At 37.1% G+C, this 26,096-nt stretch overlaps 1 protein-coding gene across 13 annotated transcripts in view; it reads left to right on the top strand.

The window, feature by feature from the left end:
• Window positions 1-26,096, top strand: part of Veph1 (ventricular zone expressed PH domain containing 1) — a 297,176-nt gene that overhangs the window by 150,922 nt on the left and 120,158 nt on the right. For 11 of the 13 annotated variants that reach the window (XM_087186416.1, XM_087186418.1, XM_087186419.1 and 8 more), the window contains 3 exons: window positions 8,679-8,885; window positions 9,586-9,983; window positions 25,658-25,780. In XM_087186416.1, coding sequence (XP_087042542.1) covers window positions 8,679-8,885; window positions 9,586-9,983; window positions 25,658-25,780 — 728 coding nt within the window. The remainder of the gene's footprint in view (window positions 1-8,678; window positions 8,886-9,585; window positions 9,984-25,657; window positions 25,781-26,096) is intronic. The other 2 variants (XM_087186412.1, XM_087186414.1) reach the window with 1 other exon arrangement.

Below are 26,096 nucleotides of genomic sequence, written 5' to 3'. Positions count from 1 at the left end.
AAGATGTCTTCATCACTTTCTTGTCCCTGGGACAAAATACCTGACACCCACAACTTAAAGGAGAGGTTTGTTTTGGCTCACGGTTTCAGGCCATGGTCAGCTGGCGTCAAGGAAGAAACAGCAGGGCAGAGGGCATGGAGGAAGACAAGGTGTTTAACCCATGGTGCCCAGAAAGCATAGTGAAGGGAAGAGCCAGAGAGGGAGAAGCACCCTTCCAGGCTGGCCCCACCTCCTAACAGCACACTCAGCTTTGAACTCATCAGTGAGTGAATTCCCTGATCAGTAAAGCACTGCACCCACATGATCCAATCACCTTCCAAAAGCCCCACCTCTGAATATATGAGCCTATTAGGGGACATTTTAGATCTAAGCCATAACAGATGTCAAAGCTTTCCATATGTTTACATGTAGTCAGTACCATCTGTAGAGGTCAGAATGGAGAAATTTTCAAGATTACCCTTTCTTCCATACACTTACTTTTTGCAATCTCCTCATGTACACTTCATTCAAGCAGGAGATGAATAGATAAATGAATATTTGCAAAGCCTTAGGAAACAAAAGAACTATGTAAGAAAATGATTTAAATTTATCAGCAACACCTTATTAGGCAATAAACAATAAATGACCTAATCTCCTTCCCATTTGGCACCACCAGCAGCTGTCCATAGGATAGCAGGACATACCATAGGTGGATCTGATTTCTGAAGGTCCATCCCTGAAGGCCAGGATGATTCTCTAGGGCAGCCAGAAAAGCTAGAGCATCCAGCTCTGTCCACTCACCTGCTCCAGTGCCCAACAGATACAGTCCAGAACTGAAAAACAGGGGTTATCAGAAATTATTGTTCTATAAATTTGGGACCTTTTCTTCAACATCTAGGAAAAATGCCAAAGAAAGCCAAGTAAGAGCCAGGTGTGTTGGCACACATCTGTAATCCCAGTACTTGGGAGGCTGAGGCAGGAGGATCGCCACAAGTTCGAGGCAGGAGGATCGCCACAAGTTCAAGGCCAGCCTGAACTACATAGTGAGACCCTGTCTCAAAAGCAAAAAAACAAAAACAAAAACAAAGAAAGAAAGTAAATCCACACATATAAATCAACAAGATCATTAGGCACCTTGGTGATCATACTTTTAGAGACTATTATGTAGCATACTAAAAACTAAATAAATATTTTGTCTTTCTCCAGTACCTAGCATGCCAATTCTAAACCCTTGGAATTTCCAGGCTGATGAATGCGGTGAGATAGCTGTGAGATAGCTGGGGACCCTAAATAGCTTCAAAATGAAGACTAGTCACTAGAAAGACTAGGGCACGAGTGTAGGGTTGGAACTTCTACCCCTGTCCCCTACTTTGTCCCCCATATCCCCAATTTCTGAGGAAGAAACAGGAGCTAGAGATTGAGTTAAACATCAATGACCAATGATTTGATCAGTCATGCCTATGTAATGAAACCTCCATTAAAATCCCTGCTGATGAGGCTGAGAGAACTTGTGACTGATGAACCAATCAAAGTGCTGAGTGAGTGGCTTTTTCCATGCTTGCCCTGTATAGCTCTTCCTGAGGCATGTCTTGTATAACAAACACCAATAATAAGTTACAGTGCTCTGAGTCCTGTGAGTCATTCTAGGGAACTATTGAACCCTAGGGGAGGGTATGTGTGTGTAAAACCCCTGATTTTGTAACCAAGAGGGACAGAAATGTGAGCAGCCTGGGAACTCCATATTAGCAACTGGCACCTGAAGAAGTGAGACCAGGCTACAGAGTCTGATGCTAACTTCAGGTAGTTGGTGTCAGGACTAAACTAAATAGTAGAACACAGACTTGGTGTCTAGAGTTGGAGAATTGGCTGGTGTGAAGAGAAAATAATCAAGCATATATTTAATATCAGAAGTATAGCCAGGGATTTAGCTCAGTGGTGCTGCCGCCTGCCTTGCAAGTGCAAAGTCCTGAGTTCAATCCCTGGTACCAAAAAAATAAATAAATAAATAAATATCAGAAGTATAGAAAGTAAAAAAAAAAGTTGATATTACCCTTCTTTATAAGGAAAGAATTAATATTAACACTGTTATACTTTATAGTGATTAAATAAAAATTTAAGTAGCGTCAGGCCAGCTCAATATTAGAAGACAGGTAAAGAGAAGCAAATGCATACTGTATTCCTGTAACTACTCAATGAGCATCACAGACCTATTTGTACAGTTTTTCCATGGGTTCTTACTCTATCTAGGGCAATGTGACCCAGAAGGACGACTCCAAAATTACACCCCACGTGGCCCCTGCCCTAAAGGAGGTCATTTTAATGACCCATAGAGTGGTATATAAACTCTGCTATATATTTGGAACTATTAATATCTTTCATAGAAAATTGTCTTTCTCCAACATTTTAGAATTCAGAAAGATTTTGCTTGCTTTGAAGGTGAAAGAGCTGCACTGATTTCTATAAATTAACAATGCATACATTCAGAGTCTATATGAAATGTTCTTATTCTATCAATTCTAATACAAACATACTAGCACATACAAATTTTCTAAAAAATGCCTGGCATGAATTTCACATAAAAGCCATATTTTTGGAGAGTTTCTAAATAAGAATATGGTAGATGCCCATAAAAACTGCTTTTTATTCTATGAAAACTTCAAAAAGTATTTCTAATTTTTAAAAAAGTTGGCATAAATTTCAATGTTTCTAAACCGCTGACACAGTACATATAAAAGCAATTTCAAAGATATATGTATGTAAGTCCCACCGCTCCTGGCCCAGAGGAAGGGGCTTCTGAGCCACAGTTCCACCACTCCCAGCTTAGAGGAAGAGGCTTCAGGGCTGCCCTCTGTCTCGCCACTCCTGCGCCAGAGAAAGGGGCTTCTGGGTTGCCATCCCTATGGCCACTCCCAGCCCAGAGGAAGGGGCTTCTGAACCACTCTCCCACTGATCCCAGCTCAGAGGAGGTGAGCTGCATGGGCACCAACAGCACCAGGTCAAAATGAAAAGACACATAAGTAAGTCTCAAAACCAGACTTCCAGATCACCTACAGCAACTCCAAAGGGAAATGACATGGAACATTCTGATACTCAACCACCTGGACCCCCTGAACTGGCAACATAAGAGGATCTGGAAAAATGACATCAGAAATAATTTCTCAGATAACAGCAGAGATTGTGCTCATAGTGCAAGGCATGATTAATAAATCTAGAGAGGAGCTGAGGAACATGATGTAATCCCAACATAGGAAACAAATGGAATCCATAAAACAGATGCAAATAGATTTCTAAGAGATCAAAAACTCCACTGAAAGTCTATACAGCAGAATGAACCAATGTGAGGATAGAATTTCACATATAGAAGATAAGATTGCAATTTGTGACCAGGACAAGAAAAGTTGCTTCAAAATTGTAAGGGACAATGAGAAATCAATCCAGCAACTGCTAGATGATGCAAAGAAGAATAACATAAGACTGATTGGAGTCAAAGAAGAAAGAGGAGAGAGTGCAGATGACATAAAAGAACTCTTCAGAGAAGTAATGGCAGAAAACTTCCCAAGCAGGGGAAAAGAACTTGACATACAGATAAGTGAGGCATATAGGACTCCAAATAGCCTTGATCAAAACAAAATCTACACATAGGCATATAATCGTTAAAATTACAGAAACTCAGCAGAAGAACAAAGTTCTACAAGCAGTTAAAGAAAGGAAACAAATCACATACAAAAGAAAGCCCATCAGAGTCAGAGCCGACTTCTCAACACAAATCATCAAGGTAAGAAGAGCTTGGAGTGATGTATTCCAAGCCCAAAAGGAAAACAGCTTCCAACCCAGACTGATGTACCCTGCAAAACTATCTCTCAAAATTGATGGAGAAATAAGATACTTTCATGACAAAAAGCACCTTAGGAACTTCATGAATACCAAACTAGAACTCCAAAAAATTTTAGACAGTATCCTAGGAACAGACAATGAGGATCACAACCCCAGGAAGCAAAGCAGAATGAACCCATCTGGCATGACAAGAAATTAAATGTAAAGGGGGAGAACCCAACAAAAAGAAAAAGTCATGGCAATGATAAGTCAATATGTTTCAGGTATAACCGTCAATGTTAATGGTCTCAATTCACCAATCAAAAGAAATAGACTGGCAGAATGGGTCAAGAAGCAAAATCCAACAATATGCTGCATACAAGAAACACACTTAATTCAAAAGGAAACTCATAGACTGAAAGTTAAAGAGTGGAAAACAATACTGCATGTGACAGGAACCCGAAAAAAGCAGGAGTAGCTATCCTCTTTGCAGATCAAGTAGATTTCAAACCAACACTGATTAAGAGGGACAAAGAAGGACACTACATCCATGTAAAGGGAAAATTCAACAGGAAGAGATGACAGTCATAAATATCTATGCAACAAACAATAGTGTGCCAAACTATATAAAAAAATACTAATGGACATGAAAAGTCATATATGCACTAATACAATTTCAGTGGAGGACCTCAATACCCCACTGTCACAAATGGATAGATCAACTAGACAAAAAATAAGCAATGAAATAGTAGAACTCAATCAAACTCTTGAACAAATGAATTTAACAGATGTTTACAGAGTGTTCCACCCCCAAAAATAAAAATACACATTCTTTTCAGCTGCACGGGGGTCATTCTCCAAAATAGACCACACATTCACTCATAGAACATGTATAAGTAAGTGAAAAGGAATTGAAGTTATCCCCTGTATATTATCAGACCAGAGTGTGATGAAATTGGAGATCCATAGCAAAAGAAACTCAAAAAATTTCATAAACATGTGGAAATTGAACAACACACTTCTGAATAACCAATGGGTCACAGAGGAAATTAAAGAAGAAATCAGACAGTTCCTTCAATTAAATGACAATGACAATACAACATATTGGAATCTGTGGGACACAATGAAAGCAGTCTTATGAGGGAAATTCATAGCAGTGAATACCCATATCAGGGAAACATAACAAGCCCAATTAAACAACTTGAAGTTGAACCTCAAGCTTCTAGAAAAAGAAGAGCAGGACAAACCCAAAGCTCATACAAGGGAGGAAATTGTAAAGATCAGAGGAGAAATCAATGCAATAGAGACTAAGAGAATGATACAAAAAATCAATGAAGCCAAGAGTTGGTTCTTCAAAAGAATCAACAAAATTGACAAGCTCTTAGCCAACCTTATCAGAAAAAGAAAAGAAAAGGCCCAAATCCAGGCAATTAGGAATGAAAAAGGTGAAATTACAACAGATCCACCAGAAATCCAGAGGATCATCAATACCTACTCCCAGAACCTATATACCAATAAGATGGAAAACACAGAATAAATGGAAAGATTCCTAGATACATAGGAATTACCAAGGTTGAACGAAGAAGACCTAAAAATCCTGAACAACCCAATATCAACCAATGAAATTGAAAACATAATTAAAAACTTATCAACTAGGAAAAACCCAGGTCCTGATGGCTTCACTGCTGAATTCTACAAGACATTTAGAGAGGAACTACTGCCACTACTGTTTAAATTCTTCAATGAAATTGAAAGGGAAGCAATACTCCCAAATTCATTCCTGGAAGCAAGCATCACCTTGATCCCCAAAGCAGAAAAAGGCCCAAACAAAAAAAAGAACTATAGGCCAATCTCACTAATGAATATAGGTGCAAAAATCCTTAATAAGATACTGGCAAATAGAATGCAGAAGATCATCAAGAAGATAATCCACCCTGACCAAGTGGGATTCATCCCAGGAATGCAGGGATGGTTCAACATATGCAAATCAATCAATGTAATATGCTATATCAATAGAGCCAAGGACAAAAAAAATACGATTTTCTCCATAGATACAGAAAAAAGCATTTGACAAAATCCAACACACATTTTTTTAAAAAAAAACCTACAAAAAATTGGAATACATGGTATCTATTTAAATCTGATAAAAGCCATCTATGAAAAACCAACAGCCAATATCATACTAAATGGTCAAAAACTGAAATCCTTCACACTCAAATCAGGAACAAGACAAGGATGTCCACTATCACCACCCTTGTTCAATATAGTTTTGGAAACGTTAGCCATAGCAATTAGACAAGAGAAAGAAATAAAAGGAATAAAGATAGGAAATGAAAAAGTCAAATTGTCATTATTTGTGGATGACATAATACTGTATATAGAAGACCCCAAGAATGCCACCAAAAGTCTTGTAGACTTAGTAACCAAATTCAGTAGAGTAGCTGAATACAAGGTCAACACACAAAAATCAATAGCTTTCCTCTACACGAATGACAGATTCACTGAGAGGGAAATAGGGCAAATAATTCCTTTCACAATAGCATACAAAAATCTGAAATACCTAGGAATCAACCTAACAAAAGAAACCAAATACCTCTTCTCTGAAAACTATAGCACTCTGAAAAGAGAGATAGAAGATGATATCTGAAAATGGACAGACATCCCCTGCTCCTGGGTAGGAAGGATCAATATAGTAAAAATAGCCGTACTTACAAAACTATATAGATTCAATGCAATCTCAATTGAGATCCCAGCAGCATACTTCATAGACCTCAAGAAAACAATACAAAAATTCATTTGGAAGAAGAAGAGACCCAGAATAGCAAAAGAAATTCTAGGTAACAGAGACATGGCAGGGGTTATCACAATTCCCAACTTGAAACTATACTACAAACCTACTGTGATAACAACAGCACGATACTGGCAAAGAAACAGACCTGAGGACCAGTGGAACAGATTAGAAGATGCAGAAACAATACCAGACACACTCAGCCATCTCATCTTTTATAAAGGAGCCAAACACCCTCATTGGAGGAAAGATAGCCTCTAATAAATAGTGCTGGAAAAATTGGGTTTCAACTTGTCCAAGATTAAAACTAGACCTATATCTCTCACCATGCTCTAAACTAAAATCAAAATGGATTAAAGATCTAAATATTCAAATAGAAACTCTGAACTGGCTGGAACAGAGGTTAGGTAGAACTCTTGAAGACATTGGTGTGGGAAAAGATTTTATGAAAAAAACCTCGGTTGCTCATGAACTAGCACAAACAATCATCAAATGGGATCTCTTCTTATTAAAAAGCTTCTGAAGGGGCCTGGGATTTAGCTCAGTGGTTCTGGCGCCTGCCTCACAAGCACAAGGTCCTGAGGTCGATCCTCAGTACCAAAAAAAATAAATAAATAAAATAAATAAATAAAAAGCTTCTGCACAGCAAGAGAAACCACCAGCAGTGTAAAGAGACAACCCACAATGTGGGAAAAAATCTTCACCTGTTCTTCCTCAGACAAAGGTCTACTATCTCGAATCTATAAAGAACTTAAAAAGATCAGATCTCCCAAATTTAAAGACCCAATCCGAAAATGGGCATCTGAAATGAACAGACATTTTTCAGACAAAGAAGTAGAAATAGCAAATAAATATATGAAAAAATGTTCAACATCACTGGTCATTCAAGAGATGCAAATGAAAACAACACTGAGATTCCACTTCACTCCAGAAAGAATGGCTGCTATCATGAAATCAACCAATAACAAATGCTGTCGGGGCTGTGGGGAAAGAGGAACCCTGCTCCACTGCTGGTGGGGTGTAAACTGGTGCAACCACTGTGGAAATCAGTATGGAAATACCTCGAGGAACTAGGACTGGAAGTCCCATTTGACCCAGCTATTCCCCTGCTGCGTATCTTCTCCAAAGAATTAAAAGAATCATACCACAGTGATATATGTGCATCCATATTCATAGCAGCACAGTTTGTAATAGCTAAAACTTGGAAACAGCCCAAATGCCCATCAACTGGAGACTGGATAAATAAAATGTGGTTTTTTTAATAAAATGGAGTATTACTCAGCCATAAAAAATGAGAAATTGGAGACATGTATAACTAAATTGATGCACATTGAGACAATACTCTTAAGTGAAATAAATAGGACACACATGTATAAATACCGAATAGTTTCTCTAGTGTGAGAAATGAAAAGTATAAATAAGGACTAAAAGGTATAATAGACAATGTGAAATAGGAAGAAAGGGGGCAAAGTGGAAGGAAGTTGGAGGGGTAGGGGAAAGGAAAGAAGACAATGGAATTAACATGAGAAAATGGAAAAATGGAAACAAAGTCTTTGTAAATAGGGAGGGATGGAGTGGTTGAAGGGAGGGCAGGCTAAGTGTGAAAAATAAGAACCAAGAGAGACTATGTAAAGGTGCAAATTTCCAATGATGAATGTCATTATATTGTATACCTAAAATGTACCAATAATTAGAATGAACAATCAATAATGCAAAATAGGAAGAAAAGATCCAAAGGGGTAGGGTAGTGGGAGGGGTAGGGGAAAGGAAAGAAGGGAAAGGAAAAATTATGAGAAATGGAAAAAATGTAAACAAAGGCTTTGTAAATAGTGAAGGGTGAAGGGAGTGAAGGGAGGGCTAGGAATGGGGAAAAAATAAGAACCAAGATGTATCACGTAAAGGTACAAGTTCCCAATGAGAAATGTTAATTTTTAAAAAAGATATATGTATGTAGCAGATATTCAATAAATATTTGTTAAATGACTAACAAAAACTATCCAGCAAAATTTCAGTTTTGAGTAAGAGATAGTTAAATAGTAGGACTGTTTTAAAGGGCATATATGCCTATCATCTAATGCAATTATTTCTGTTCCTTTAGGCGAAAAATCAGCACTGATACTGGACTCCCTGAGAAACTAGAAGTCAACCTCAAGGTAGCTAAGAATGAAGACCATGAAAAGCTTCAAGTTAAAATCCAGGCTTTTGAAGACAAAATATATGCTGAAAGCTATATTCCAGGATCTATCAGGAGATATAGCTTAGACCATGTTTCTAAGGAAGAAAGAAAAAACATTAGATTTAACAGGTATAAACTTTGTTTGGTTAGTTTGTTAAAGTACGCACTTCATGTTTGCTATTGGCCTCACTGTAGTGCTATGAGAAGTGCTTCTCATACATAACTGTCACCCAGGGCCACCCATAGTTCTGTCTCTTCATGAGTAAGCTGTCCATAGTGCTCTTATTATCCAAAGAAGCTCACTATTTTAAATGGGGACTACAAATCAGAGACAAACCCACTGCTTATTTTTTTAAAATACTTTTGGAACATACATGTGCCAATGTTGAAAATGACTGTCATATCTTCTCTTGAATCCTGGTATTTTATTTTTGGTACCGGGGATCAAACTCAGGACCCTGCGCTTGCAAGGCAGGCAGCGGAACCACTGAGCTAAATTCCCAGGCCTCTTGATTCCTGATTTTAAAAAATTAGAAGCAAAAATAGGAAAAGAACAAAAATATGCAAGTCCACTATTTTACACCCAGTTCTGCTGTGAGATCGATTTTTAGACTTTTGATTTTGGAGGTGACCTAGATTTTTCAAGGTTTTGGTTTATTACATAGATGTTTATTACATTATTTGGTGGTCTATGTGTTATCAACCTGTCAAGATTTCACACTCCCGAGGACTTGCGTATTATTCATGTCCCAGCGTTATTCGTTTTCTTGCCAGCAAATGGCAATTCAATTTCTTTAACCATTTTAACTTATCCTTTTTTGTGTTATAGGTCAAAAAGTTTGGCTTTACACACTGTGCTCACGAAGGGTGTGAGTTCAGATGACGGAAAAGAAGAAGAGAGTGCACAAAGAGCAGTCAGCATCTCTCTTTCAGAAATAGACCCACTTAGCCATGGAAGTGACAAGTTGCCGCTTAAGACAGACACCCACGGATCGCAGCTGAAAAACTCTTCAGCTTCACACCCGAGTATTGTACACCTAGAATCAGAGAATTTTGAAGAAACTATTAAAGAAAACGTCCAGGGAGAAACTCCAGAGATAACCACAAATCCTATAGAATACCAAGATAAGCTGTACTTGCATCTGAAGGAAAACCTCAGTAAAGTGAAATCATACGCCATGGAAATCATGAAGAAAATCCCTATCCCTGACCAGTGCACCATTGAGGGTAAGTGCTTCCCACTTCCCAAACTTGAGAAATCTCTGATGTCACTGAAAAACAAGTACAAAACTCCAGATTACAGAAATTACCATATCCTTTTATGGATCTTTTGCAAAAGAGATCATCTTGAAAACATTTTACATTATTTTAATTAGTTTTGATTTAGTAATCACTTTATTTCCCTTTGAGTCTACTTAGTTCTGTCTAAATCCACTGACTGATTCCTGAAAACCTTTATGACACACTGTTTCTGGCTTCATGTCTCCAATGTTCAGAAAAATCCTGAAAAGAAATCTGTGGCTTTGTAGCAGGCTCCATTTATGTAATCTTGCAGGAAAGCCTTGCAGAGCCCTAGGCAGGAGCTCCAAGAGATTTTTCTTTCACTCAGCTACTGTGTCCCAAGCACTGTGCCCTAAGGTACTCAAGATTTAGACAGCAGACACAATCTTTCACCTTGAGATTACAGCACAGAAAGAAAATGGCAAAACCAGTCAGGAGGTCAGGAGCCAGTGAGAGTGTGAGCCAGTCTGAAAACAAAGGGCAAAGTGAAAACAAGAATGCCAGAAGTCAGACATCCTTGGGAGCAAAATTTAAGGTGACACCAACAAACAAACATCAACAACAAAAAACACAGAGTAAAATTTTAAGAAATGACAGGATCAATAACAGTGTCTTTCAAGCTCTACCAGACTCTTAGGAATAATTAATAATTAGGAATAAGGGGAATAATTAATTGTGTCTAATCACGATTTTGATATGTTGTTCATCATAAATTTTTCCATTATTTTAATTTTTTGCTTGATTAGTTGTTTTCCTTTTCTTTTTTTTTTTTTTCTTTTTTTTTTTTGAGTTAGGGTCTTGCTAAATAGTCCAGGCTGGCCTTGAACTCACTACATTATCTAGGCCGGTCTCAAACTCACAGCAATCCTTCTGCCTCAGCCTCCCAGATGCTGGGATTACAAGCATGTGCACTACACACTACATTATTTTAATTTTTTAATATATTATTTACCTTGATTATTAAATTCTCCAGTTCACTTTATGATTTGTGGGAAAGATCCTGGCACTCTGATAGGACATGCCATCTTCTCAGAGGCTATAACCTCACAGAAAAAGCCAGACAGCTGAACCTCCAAAAAGAAATACAGCTGAAGGACAGGGATCCAAATTACATTCACCCACCTGCTGACTCTCAGATTAGGTGCTAGAAGGGTCTTATTTCCCATACTCCACTTTCCATTCCTTTTCACACTTCAAATCAGAGGAAAGAGTGTACTGGCATGCTAATCAAGGGGAAGGAGCTTCAAGCATTTGGTTAAGAGGGTGTCCTTGCAGAATCTGACACTTTCAAAGGTGTTTGCCATAATTTGATTATCCTTCTTCAAACTCTTTTTTAAAGTAGTGACAATAAAGGCAATATTGCTTCATATCCAAATTTAAGTGTTAGATTAATGAAAGTTTAGATAATTCCCAGAGCATAGGTATACCTAAAATCAATAAAGCTCAATCAAAATAAACTCTTTACAGTTGTTCATTTTGCTATGTATCTAATGTGCAGGATGGAAAATTTAACGTAAAAGAGCTGAAACAAATTTCCCAGTTTGACAGAGGGAATCTATAGCAGGGAATCTATAGACACATTTTCCATTACTAGAAAAATGTGTGTGTTTGTGTGCTTCAGTTTTGCCTGAAGTATGAAAGTTTTGCTATACAGTCAGTTTTAATTTTGTGGAAATCCTGCAGAATTACTTCAAGCACCTAGTTGTCAAAAACACATATTTCTTATTGCCTTGAATTATTTGAGGAGTTAAAATTAGTTTGAGAGTCAACTAAGCGACTTGGGTTTTTTCCCCAAAATATTGCATGAATCCATCATCTTTACTTTAAAAAAAAAAGTATTTTCTTTTGATAGTGATATTTCCTATCAGGGATGACCTGGAACTGAGTGTATATTTTTTAAGTTGACATTTTGGAATTCATTCATACTTCTGTAATTTCCTGGGAAATTCTTTGCATAGGGATATGTGTGAGGGATGGAAGATTTATATGACTCACTGTTAATATATCCACAAGAAAGGACTCAGCTGATTGCAGGGGACATGCAGTTATTATTTCAGAGATTGTGTAAACCATTCAGTGAATACCAGCAGTCATCTGGCTGACACAATTTTGCTTGTTGTCATAAGATCACTCAGCACAACAATATTACATTTCTTTCCTTAAAAACTTATTGAAGAAAGATTTGGGCTTAGAAATTGTGTTATACTGAATGTATTATTGGTATAAAAGAAATACATTTGATCTCTCTTGATGAATTATCCAATTGAGAAACAAAGAAAAACAGCTCACTTCTGCAATATTTAAAGTTAAAAAGACAAACAGCTAGGAGGAAACGACAGACAAGAAAAATTTTGGATTGACATTACTGTATGAAAATGATGAAACAACCCTTTTAAAATTCTTTTGGCATTAGATTGATCATGTTTTTTTTAAGAAACTGATATTCAACTTTTTTGGCCTACAAAAAAACATCAGTTTCATATACTACCTAATACTTCAGTAACAAATGATGTTGAATTAGAACCTTACCAGTCATGATATAGCACAATTCTGAATGAGGTAAATCAAGGTCACAAATAACATTTTTAATCCAGCCAGCTATCTATTAGTGCCTGATATAGATCATGCCAAGAACAGCAATGGAGTGCAAATGGATCAGTGCAAATCTATCACCGTGTCTGGAAAAAAAGTCACACCCAAGGTCTTACTGAAGTTGGGTCAGAAGTGTCACTTTGGGTATGAAAGAACCTGTTATTTCCAGGTCAGTACCTCATTCCTGAGCGGGCAAGGCCTACGTTTCTGGTGCAGATTTACCAACCACTGAAAGTTACGTATTCATAAGCAGAGTGATGGTCTAATATCACTTATATTTATATACAAGACAGAAGAGTCGAGTTCATCTGACAAGGAGCATTTTAAAACTTTGACTCACTGATATTCATTTACATGAACAAAAATGAATAGAGGCTAAAAAATATATTAAAATAAATCTTTGAAAATCTGGTCCATCACTGGAATTCTATAAATCATAATATAAAAGCTTATAAGAACCCATCAATGTTACTTTGGTTAGCTTTGAAGTATGTTTTGATTGGGTGAAAATACTTCCCATCTGTACAGCATATCAAGAAGCCTCACAGAAATCTAATTTTTTTGTGGGGGGGGACCGGGGATTGAACTCAGGACCTTGTGCTTGCGAGGCAAGCTGTAGAATCACTAAGCTAAATCCCTGACCCCACAGAAATCTAATTTTTAAACTAGTAAATCAGACCTTTCTCTCGCTAATCAACCCACATGAGATGATTTTTCTTAAAATAAGATATAATACATTGTAAATGTCAAGAAATGTTTCCATGCTTAATTAGAAATGAAGCTCCCTTATTGAAGATTGAAATGTAGTTAAGTCTCCCCTCTGTATTGGGGCAACCAAGTGGCAGTGGCATCATGTTTTTTACACCCTTCTGGTTCAGTCTTTGAGAGTGATGATAATAGTCATCCACTTAATGGTTCTGGATGAGGTTTTAAAAATTTTTTTAATAGATTAGTTTAATCACAGGATTAAGATAGTTTCTCCATGAAGGAAGATGTGATATTTGGAGGTAGAAAAGAATCTGAAAGCTTTTTTAAAATTAGAATTTGAGAGAGGGCCAGGAACTAAGCTCAGTGGTGCTGCCACCTGCCTCGCAAGTGCAAGGTCCTCAGTTTGATCCCTGGTACCCCCCAAAAAAAATTTGAGAAAGAAAAAGAGCAAATAAGAAAATGTTACAGTTTCCCTGGTGCCTCACTTCAATGAGGTGATCCATTGGGCCCTTTCTGAAGAACACTTCTTAGGGAACATTTTCCTATAGATTTTTTTCTTGGTGCTTTGGAATTTCCATTTTTCCAAAGAGTGAATTTCATTTAAAAGAAGCAGACATTATAGTAACTGAGTTTTCCTCTTTACTTTTTCCTACCATGCATATTCTGGTCCAGTCATCTCCAGTGACCCATGAGAAATATCCAAAGGCCATGATTAAAGAAAGATCTATAGATCCTTTTGTAAAGTCCTCTCCAAATTCATCTAACGAGTTAGAGTCAGATCACTGCCCTTGTCTGTCCCCAGGCAAGAGTCGGGCCAAGGCTCAGACATGTGACCACAAACATTGATAAAGATGTCACCTGGTTAATCCACAGGATTTTTTTTAACATGTTACAAAGTCCCAATAGAGGGTGGACATCAGATAATCTTATGACCTATTAATATTATTTTTAAGAACTCCTCCATAAAATTAAAAAATTTGAGTTCTTTTGAACAAATAAGTGAAGAAAATGTCCCTTACAATGTTTGCCTCATCTTTGATTACCTGATACCTATCTATAAGTGAGATGAATATTCATACAACCAGGAAATAGCACAAAATAAAATTGGTGTGCAAATAGACACTCTTAAGCCATTTTGTGTGGAGATCTAGAAGAGGTACTCTGCTTTCAAATGAAATAAGTCATCCAAAACCTTAAAATGTTCAGTTCTTCTAATACAGTGTTCACTTGTGTATGTCTCTAATCAATTTCAGGGAAACTTACTAACAAATAATTAGAGGCAAAAGTAAAAACATAAATGAATCAAAAATGCACAGGAGTGCATTTCAATATATCTCACACTAAACATACCCTCATTAAAAGAAAGTGAAGGAGGTGCTTAGAAGAGCAAAAATAATTTGCTGTGGTATATTTCATATTCTTAAATATATTTGTCTAAATGTATTATCTTTAAAATAAAAAGATATGATCATATCTGCAGTCAGTAACTTTATCCTTTTTTAGGGACGCTCATGTTCGGAGATTATTATTAGTCATGAGTTATTGTTGTTTGGGGATTGTCTACTCTAAAGGATACAAAATGATCCTGAGCCACTGAGGGTCCCCCACAGAAAAGTACATTCCAGTCCAATTTGCCACAAGCCAAGTTTCAATAAGGTGAATGTTATATTTTCCATTTCTTTCCACTATGAAACTGGCTATATATGCCTTTGGACATCATCAAATCCCATTTAAAAAGAGAGTAAAGAAAAATCTGTATTTTTGAGCTCTGAAGAAGAGCTGGTGTCCAGGAAACTGAAAGGAGATGATAATGACTGGGTAAAAGATTTTAATAAAACAGAGGGAAAGGAGGGGATGGGGAGGGTAGGTAATTTCTTCTCATTTGCATCAAACTTCAGATGATGGAAGATTTTTAAATGCTTTTCCAAAAATGTGGACAGTGACACCGTTGGCAACCAAGGGTTTGGGTACTTGACCATTTGGCAGGCATCTATGTGTGCTGCAGTTCACTTTCGGAGAGGTGTGTGTTCACAAGCAGCAGATACGTCTGCCCAGAGGTGACAGAGACTGGAGTCGCATGTAGGTGATCCGCATGCAATGAGCATAAAGAAGCTAAACAAAGAACGAATTCCTGTGTCAGTTTTGCCTTGTCCATTTTAGCAACCAGTGAAATATTATTAAACACTTCTTTTTCTTATAAAACAGTCAACAAACTTTTAAAAATAAATTATTTGAAGGTACATCTTCCAGAAATAACTATTTTTCAAATGAAATATTTACATCAAGCATCTCACAGACAGTAGGATATTATGCCAACATTAAAATAAGCCACAAATACAGGAAACATAACACCATTTCAGAAACTCTGAGTATGATTCTGTTTCTCATTTTTTTTTTTTTTTTTTGGTTCTGGGGATAGAACTCAGGACCTTGCGCTTCGAGGCAGGCGGCAGACCACTGAGCTAAATCCCCAGCTCTCTGTTTCTCATTTTTAAGTTTAATCAAAAATAACTTTTTACAATCAATCACTTAAGCTCAGATATTTGAAAAAAAAAAAAACCACATTAATCTGAGAAATAATATCTTACCTGTGTGGCTAATGACAAGAGCAGGTGACTCTCCCCAACAAAATCTCCAAGACCTCAAAGCCCAAGAGCCTTGTCTTCCATTTTTCTAGTATTTGTTCATACAGAACTTGGTGTGGGACTAGACGGGAAGACTCCAAGTCAGTCACCCTTTGGCTCCCTGTTCTCTCAAAGCTGAGAATTGGTTAGTGATGATTGACGGGTCATTTTTTTCATATTCTCTGAATACACTTATGGGACCTGTTTTGGAACAGAGAAATTTGTCATGCTCATTTATGAATTGAGAATCTGGTGTGTACTACCACTGTGTTGTGGGAAGGGAACACAGCTGTCCACAAAACAATCACGATCTCTGCTTTCATGGAACTTCCCTTGTGGATTAAGGTATTAATCAGACAACCTCAGTATATATATAAATACACAACTACAAGTGAGATAAGCTACCTACAGTAAAGGATTGAGTGCTGTGAAGCAGAGCAAACCTGAGAAATTGAGACGGAAGTGTGGTGAGCCTTGGAGAAGCGCCCTCTACTGAGGCGATTTTGCAATGGAGGCCTGAATGACAGTAAGAGGTGGGGATGGAATAGCAAAGGCAAAGCCAGGAGGCAGAAGGACACTATGTGGATGAACTTGAGCCAGGTTGGGCTACAGATTTAGACTCGTGGATTTTGAAATGACCACTCTTTAACTAATAAACTTTATTTTTTTTTTAAAGTATTTTTAGGTCAACAGCAAAACTGAGCAGAAAGTGCACAGTTCCCATGTTCACCTTCCTCACTTACAGCCTCCTCCACTATCAACATCCTCCACCACAGCAGTTAAATTTGTGCAACTGATGAAATTATATTTTTTTCAGTTTTGATTAGTACATGTTTGCAGTACAGAATGATTACATTGCTGGTGGAGAGTTGGTGCATGTACGTAACACATCTTACTTTTCTTTCATCTCACTCCCTTCTCCTCCCTCCCCATGCCTCACCCCTCTCCCGTCCACCTCTTGATCCTCTTCCCATTTGAAAACAATCTATCGCCCTACTTCCTATTATCTATCTTTTATCTTGTTCTTTATTTATAATTTGGGTTTCTCATATGAGAGAAATCATGAGATTGTTAAGCTATCTGTCTGATTTATTTCATTTAACATTATGGTCTCAAGGTACATCCATTTTCCTACAAATAACTCATTTATCTTTATACCAGAGTAGTACTCCATTGTGTATAAGTAACACATTTTCTTATCTACTCATCAATTGGTGGACACACAGGCTTAGATTTAGTTATTATGAATTGTTCTGCTATAAACATGGGTATGCATGTACCACTGCAGTATGATGTCTTTAACTCTTTTGGGAAGATAAATAGAAGGAAATAGCTAGGTTGAATGGAATTTCTACTTTTCATTTTTTGAGGAATCTCCATTTTGATTTCCATAATGGTAGTACTAATTTGTGTTTCCACCAGCAATGTAGAAGGGTTCTCCCCAGACCCCAGCCTCACCAGCATTTGTTATCTGATTTCTTGATGATAGCCATTCTTTCTGGAGTAAAATGGAATCTCAGTGTTGTGTTAATTTGCATTTCTCTAGTGATCAGAGATGTTAAACCTTTTTTCATGTATTTATTGGCCATTTATACTTCCTCTTCTCAGAAGTGTCTATTCATTTCAGTTGCCCATTGATTGGGTCTTTTGTGTGGGGGGGATCTAATTTTTTTTTTAGTTTTTTATATATTTTAGATATTAGTTATCTGTCCAAGGAATAGCTGACAAATGTTTTTTCCCATTCTCTAGGTTATCTCTTCACTATGTTTGTCTTTCCTTTGCTGTGCAGAAGCTTTTAATTTGATATGATCCCATGATGAAACTATATGACACATCATTATCACTCAAAGTCCATAGTTTACATTGGGTTTGCTATTGGTATTGTACCTTCTATTAGTAATGCTATGTATTCACCATTGTAGCACCATTGTGCAGAAAAATTGTACCTCCCTAAAGTCTTCTTTGTTCTGCCTCTTCATCCTGACTATTCATTCTAAAATATCTTTGAGTACCTATTACATGCCAGCATCATTCTATGAAAGTGGAAAACATCAGTAAGAAAAAAAAAAAAACAGGCAAATATCTTTGCCTTCACTGTTCAAGTTGGAAGAAGCATACAATAAATAATAGAAATAATAAGAAATTGAGGTAGGATGTTAGAAATTGTTAAATATTATGACAAAAGAAAAAAAAAGCCACCTAAGAAGAACCAGAGCAAAGCAAAGGATGGGGAGTGGGGGAGATTTGGGAAGAGGAAGCAGAGCGCTAGCAGGACACTCATCTATCCACTACCACAGTGTTTCGGTGAAGAATCAGATTGCAGATGCTGATGGAGAACAGGAGAGTGAAGGAACTTGCACATTTGAATGCATACAGTTTTTCAAGGTTTGAAATTTTTAATGAGAATAATTGGCCTCGGTAATGGAGATGCTGGCAACTAGAACCCAGGTAAAAACCAAATGCACCCCCCACAGCAGGGTTTCCAGCCCCAGATCTGTTGCAGGGCAATTTGAATTCCCTGACCTGATTACTTCATCTCCTTGAGCTGACACTTCCTCATCCTTCTCCCAAGAGAATAGTAAGACTTTATAGGTTTTCAAGCTCTGCTCCCCAGAATCCCTCAGTGTCCCTTAAGAAGGGACTTGGATCCTCTTTTTTCCTCCCTTCTCCTGCCCTGCAACAGAGAAGCTCTGATTTAGCCAGTTTTGCACATTGGCCTTCTTCATAGATGCTTAAGAATCCCGCAGTTTAAAGAAACTTGAAAAACTCTGTGCTGTATAACTTTTAAAGTTCTCCATGTTCTGAATGCAATTAATTCCAAATGTCTTATGCCAGAGCTAGTAAAAATATAAACTATTGTTGTTTGACCAAGTTTTTCATCTGCCTCAAGCAACTTTATTGCTAATTTTATATCTCTAATATAAAGTAAATACACACATTCATATTAGTAAATACACTAATTCATATTAGTTTCTTGAGCTTTTTCCACACATTTGCATTCTTCATTTTGCTACAGTTGAGAGAGGAACAGGCTATATTCCTCAATATTTTTGAAATGTCTCACTATTTGCTTAGATTAATTAAGTAATATATATCAAACAGCACATAATCAAACCTGATTAGTGAATTAATGCATGGTGTCTATCTTTGCTCTTTGTAATAATTTTGTTTACCATACTCTATAGAAAAGAACTTTATTTTAAATATATGTGAATCAGCCTACAAAAATATATAATGAAATTAAAAAATGATTTACTCAATGTGAATTGGGAAAATAAACATAAAGAAGCACAATGAGTCCAGTAATTGTTATTTTTCACATATTTATTTCTGAAAATTTTGTAATTGTAAAATGTGGTTTGCAAACTTACTTCTTTTCACCCTAGTGCTCATAATGAGGAAGGAAACAATATCCATTAAAAAATGTGTAGTGCCCATAAGGTCAAACGCACTAATTGCACAGGGAAAGGTAGAAAGAAATCTATTTTGCTAGCTCACTGAAGCTGGTTCATGAAAGAGGTGTTTATGTTATATAATGTAACCATTAAGTATAATAATAGAGCAGTGGTTTTAAACTAGAGCCAAAATTTTCACATACATGCACCTCTATTTACTAAATATTTTTGGTTGTCATAACTGGGGGAAGGGTACTACTCATATCTAGTGGGTAAAGCCCAGGAAAGTTACAGTGCACAGAATATTTTACGGTGCACAGAACAGACTTCTCAAAACAAAAAATCATTCAGCCCAAAATTTCAGTAAGGGTTGAAAAACACAGAAACAGAGGTCAGCTTTTCAAATTGTGGTCTGTGGGCCAACAGCATCAGTATCCTTTAGATACTCCTTAAAAATTCAGATTCTCAGGCCTGCCTGGACCTACTGAATCATCATCTACAGCTTAACAAGATCCCCCAGTGATTCATATGCGTATTGAAGTTTGAGGGGTACTACTACTGCAGTCATAAGAAGTTCTACCAAATCCCAGTAATACAGAAAAAGAATTTTCTTCTGTACAATACATTTGTGGTTTAATTAATTGACTTCATTTATTGATCACCTCTAAATTGAGAAGATGAATTTTTTTTACTCCGTGACACACAAGGATACCAGTCTTAGTTATCTGGACTGTTAATGGAACTAAATTTGGAGTTCATTCAGTCATCCTCTGATTCTCTTTACAGGATATGGGTTTTAAGAAAACTTGAAAAGGCTCAGAAGCCAAGACTACTCCTGAGTATATACTTGAATTTGTGTTGTATGCCCTTTTGATTTTTCATTAACCTTTCCTCATGGAAGATTGTTTTAAAAGTCTCAAAATAATTTGGGATTTAAATATATCATCAATTATGTTTAGCTAAATTGTGTAAATGAGGTAGAAACATATGGATTACATTTCCCATAAAATATGCAGAGAACTGAAATTAAGCAAAAATGTGTCAGAGCCAGCATATGTGCACGTAAACTGAAACCATTGAAAAGTGAGTTGAGACAAGTTCCCGTGTATAACTTCATCTGTGATACATAATTAGTAATTAATCCACTTAGTCCTTCTTCCTTTCTGTCAGAACTGACATCGCTGTACTTTGGTTTTCCCTACTAAATCTACATAATTTTTTCTATGTTCTTTTATAAAGAACCTTGAATATGCTCTACTATAAGCTATCATTTCCAGTAAGTGTTGACAATTAAGTCTGTTCCTACATCCCTATCATATCTTTCTCCCAAATTTTTTTTTTTTTTTTGGTACTGGGGATTGAACTCGGGACCTTGTGCTTGCGAGGCAGGAGGTGGAACCACTGAGCTAAATGCCCGGCCCAAGAAGAAAGGCCCAAATATTTATTTTACAATCATACCAGTTCATAAGCACATTTACATTATGGGGTTTTTTGTTTGATTATTTGCTTGTTTGTTTTTAATAAGCTCTTTAAACATATAAACAGTTGAGGCTACTGTAAAAGAATCAAGACAAAATAGATACCCTTTGTATCCTTATGGGATTGATATTGTACAGTCTCTCAGTGATTCAAATTTCAAATGTACACTGAACACTTAAAATGTTTATTATTATTTTTAGAAATTTTATTATATTTAACTTTGCAATCTCTAGTCTATTGTGCATTTTGAATTTATATACAGCAGTCAGAATTACTATATTTCTTAAAATAATTCAGTAACTATATGAATAAGAAGGTTTAACTGTTTGAGAATAAAACATTAAAATACAATGAAATTTTCAAAGTAAAAAATTAAACAATAGCATACTCCCAGCCTTGGTCAGTTAAAATATTATCTGTCAACACATTTAGAAACTGTTTTTTCAAATATTTGGGGTTTTAAAAATTCCCAAATGTTTTTAGTCAACCATTACTATTATTAACTTTTGAACTCAAACACATTTTTAAGGAAATATAATCCATGTGTTTCAAGTTCATTTTCACTTTATCAAGATATGACTTGGAAAGCTCTTCTGATCCCCTTGAGGTGTTCTAATGATAACAGAAATCTTGTCAAGAAATACCTTTTGCTGGTGTTAAGAAGAGACCTATATGATTGCTGTAATGGTGACCCTACTGACCTTTGATATAAAAAAGTATCTTTTCTAGTTTTGGTCACAGTCCTTTTCTTTCCACCTGAGATATGGTAAAATAATAATGATGATAATGGTAATGATAACTTGACATGGAACCAGCTAGTGGTGGGCAAGATTTGTGCAGGGAGATGTGACTGTTCATTCACCTTAGCAAACCTAAGGTTGACTTGAAATAATACACCTACAGTTAAATATGGAGGGGGTTAGGTATGATAGATAAGCTAAGGAGTTTGAGGAAAAAATCCCCTTCTCTTTTCCAATCCAGATCCTATATCCTACCGTCTTCATATTCTGCAGAATCCTGAAATAATTTCTATTCGGAGTGTATTTCTTTGTGTTCCCAACCTTTGTCTCTTTCCCCCAGACAGAAGAGGCTGACCTTCTCCAGACAGATGTGTATCAAAGACACAGGAGACTGGGGCTAAGGGGTTTTCCTACTGAATGGGCTGGTATCAAATGAACAGTTGCACAGCTAAGATGGCTGTGATGTCACTAGCCAATGTGATTGTATGCGGCCACTGTGGTCCACCCTTGACTGAAATGTTGTTGAATGGAGCATGACAATGCATAAATGATGGCCATGACTGTTCTCCAATAAAACTTTATTTAGAAACAAATAACTAGTGAGTGACATTTGGTCCATGTGAAGTAGTTTATCAACCCTTGCTGTAGACATTTTTTTTCCTGACAGCCACATTCACCCTGAGTTTTCTGTTAATGGTACTGAAGAGTTTCTGATCCTACACACACACTTCCAGTAAGCGTGAGTGATTGAATTCATTTATCTCCAGTATCATCAAAGTACCACTTAAATGGTAATAAAAGAATTAAAAGACACAAGCTTCAGAGAATGGAGAAGACAGCAGACAAGGAGGTCAGCTACTGGGCAGAATGAAGTAGCTGCAAGCATGTTGACTGATTTAGTAAAGAGCACCTGGATAATACCACCTGTGCTCCAAGAGGAACTGTGTGAGGAAGAGTTGGCACAGTGATCAATAGAAGAGCAGCAAACTGCTCCTCAGAATAGCTGGCTCCCATCCCATTCAGACTGTGAGCTACCACACATCTCATTTGTAAAACTCAAGGTACTTAACTGAATTGGGGGGTGAGGGGCTTCAGTTCTTTTGTTATTCATAGGGTTTGAGGAAAAAGAATAGTGCCACTTAATATCCAAAATGTTTACAACTCTAAAGGTGTCTTGAGACCATTCCCTCCAGCCTTTTTTCTATAACCCAAGGGAAATATTTGTTAATATCTGCACAGTCACTCCTAGTATCCATTGATGAGGTTCTAACATGGGAAGAAGGGGCAGAAAATTAGAAGACAAGAAATGACAGAAAGGAGGCTTCTCTAGAGTGTTGATTTGCATGTCTGGATCTCTGTCCACAGAAGGAAGGGGCAGACGGCTGGTAGCTATGGTGCCTGGTGGGCTATGTGGGAGTCTCACTCCACAGCCCAGCTTGAGCCCAGCAGACAAAAGCACCTTATTAGGAAGCAGTGTGCATGATAATGACAGATGTAAACTTCAAGAGTCACTGGGGTCATATGTAACAGGCTTCACTAACTCTGAGCCAATGTCTCCTTTTCCCAGTAGTGTATTTAGAGACTTGATGAGAAAAAGCATTACGCAAAGCTGGCTGATTATTTTGTAGAAAGGGACACCTTTTGTACTGTTCTTTCTTTGTCCCACAACAGATACTGGCTATATTCAATCCCTGTGTGCTCTATTCAAAGGGAAAATATTTGGACTTCTTGGGTTATTACCACCACCATCACATGATTGTCTCCTTTTGATTTGACTTCCTTTCTCCATAATAAATCATCCTATTTTCTCCAACTCTTTGAAGTTCTTCTTTTCTGTATCTATTCATATTTGCATTTTTTTATGGAATACACATTCCTTTCATTCTTTATGTTGGTCTGCTCTGGGATGTCAAAGACAAAACCACTTCCAGTATCCCAGTACCCACAGACTTTGGACTTTTCTTCTACAACAAGTTTTCAGAGAGTGTTTCATTGACCTTGAGGGTCATAATATTGATGAAGGTGATTAGGGGAAGGAGCTGAGCACTGATTTTCAAATAAAAATCAAATCAAATTCAGCAGACCCAGTACATACATACCTTTTGTACTGTTTCCTCTTTGTCCCACAATAGACTATGACTATATTCAAGCCCTATGTGCTACATTCAAAGGGAAAACAGATTAGGAGAGACAAAATACAAGAAACTGTGAACCTTCCCCAGTGTTGGAGCATTATCTGTGCCATCACTTATCACTAGATGCCACCTATTATGGTGGCACCTGATTCTCCAGCCTGTTGGATTTTATATCACTGTGTGAATAGAGGGCACCTGCCCACCCAATACCATCTGCAAGGACATCCACAGGCAACTTGCAAGCATTTATCTTTGCATTTTTGTTAAGTAATTGAGGAAAGGCCAACTCAGTAAGATCAGAGAAAGGTTGAATAGTGGATATTTACCATATCAGACCTGCAGGAAGAACTTTGGCCATCTCACTCAGAGGCAGGGACATGGTGACTCAAGCAGAGAGGAGGAGTTATAACTGTAAAGAAGTATTGTGTACAAGTATAAATTCCCTACGATGAATGTGATCAATATGTATAACAAATATATACTAATAAAACAATAAAGTTTTTAAAAAGAAGTAAAATAAACCCTACCACCTTTTGTTATGTTCTTTATCACCATTTTATTCTTGGAGCACAGTGCAGTCACATCATTTCCTGAATCCCTGGGTCTGATCCAAGTTGATTTGTCAATGTGATTTCTTAAAGCTGGGACATTTATGCAAGGTGTCTTTCTGTGTACTCATATGCTTGGGAAATAGACTCCCCTTGTTGCCAGAAATGGTTTCAAAGTTCTATTCCAAGAGTTGCCAAGAGATCTTAGAGGTCATCCAGCCTAAGTTGTCCTGGATATCACCTATCATGGTTCAGGTTTATACAAGTTTAAAAAGGAAAATGAAGGCTACTGGGTCTGACTCAGTCTTTAGGACTGCATGATTGGGACCCGGGCCTCTCTCCTCACCTGCCCCATAACAACCCCATTGCCCAAATTTCTTCTCACCTCAGGCCAGAATCTGGATCACTTTGTCACTCATTGCCCAGGTTGCTCACTCCTCTTTGTCCTTGAGATAGCAGCACAAATGTCCCTTCTTCAGAATCAGCCCTCTTGGACCCTCATCTCAATCTTGATTGCTGTCATATTGTTCTTTGAGGCTTTTTTGCTTCATAGCACTATCATATTTGTATTTTTGTGTGGCACTTAAAAAAAAAAAAGCAGGGCCTTATTTAATTGCCCAGGCTGCCCTCAAACTTGTGATCCTCCTGCTTTTGCTTCTCAAATATTGCAAGTGTGTCCACTATGCCTACTGTGTATTACTTTTTACTGTTTAACTCTTTCATATAGGCAAAATGGGTAGCATATCCTTTATATACACAACATAGCCAATGGCAGTTCTGTAGGAACATGGTAGGTGCATGTTTAAATAATGAGATTTTGGTAATTCTTATGATCTTAGTTTATACTATATTAAACCCATTTTAATGATTTTCTTCTCCTTAGAAAAACTAAATCTTCATACAGCATTCCATTAGTCCAAGCTAATATTTGTAGGTATGCCTAGATATCTGGAATTTTGCTTTTATAGCTATTTTGGCCGTCTTCTTTTAAACACTTACCTCCTTAAAAAAATAAGGAAATATGTATTTTAAATAATAAAATATGCTACCATTGACTTTTGCTATTGGTTCATCTTTGCATCAGAGTCAACAATGAAAAGTTATAAGTTGATGACAACTGTTCTTTGTGTTCGGATGCAACTAATCCCTCTAGTTACAGGTTTCAGTAACATAGAATTTTTGCTCTTTCAAGAGGGCAAACCTATTGGTAGTAAGAGCAGCTAACAATAGAATGTTTATGCTATATAATGAATATTTATTAATGAAAAAATAAATGAATAATTCATTTTATTCAACCCTAATGAAAAGTCTGTCATGTGGTTGTCAGGGTCCTCATTTTATTTTTTTTTAATTTTATTTATTTATTTATTTATTTATTTTTGTGATTGTTTTTACCCAGAATCAAACTCGGATCCTTGCACTTGCAAGGCAGGCAGCAGAACCACTGAGCTAAATCCCTGGCCCCAGGGTCCTCATTTTATGAATGATGAAAAAGACTCTGAATGTCAAATCATCTTCCAAGGTAATGAAGCCAGTAGGGCCAGAGTTAGGACTTGATTCCAGACTCATGATTGTGCCACAACCTCTCTATGCCATTTTCAAACCCCGCCTCCATGCCTTTGTTCATGCTATTGCCCCTCTGGGTACCCTCAGCTCCACATGTCTAGGCCCACCATTCACCAAGGCTAATTTAAGTTTTACCTCCTCTTCCCTTGGTGATTTCCAGTACCCTTCATTTAGCCTTGACCTTGCATTGCTCTTTTCTCTATAGTTACATATTTCTAATATCTCTTCTTCAAATTGTAAGACTCTTGGTGTGTCTTTTTATAGTTTCACCA

Source organism: Heterocephalus glaber, unplaced genomic scaffold (genome assembly GCF_053883595.1).
Source record: "Heterocephalus glaber isolate CG9 unplaced genomic scaffold, H.glaber_assembly_v1.0 deba00001504, whole genome shotgun sequence".
NCBI lineage: Eukaryota > Metazoa > Chordata > Mammalia > Rodentia > Bathyergidae > Heterocephalus > Heterocephalus glaber.
The sequence above is the reverse complement of the archived record's forward strand: the minus strand, read 5'-3'. Positions and strand labels throughout refer to the sequence as shown.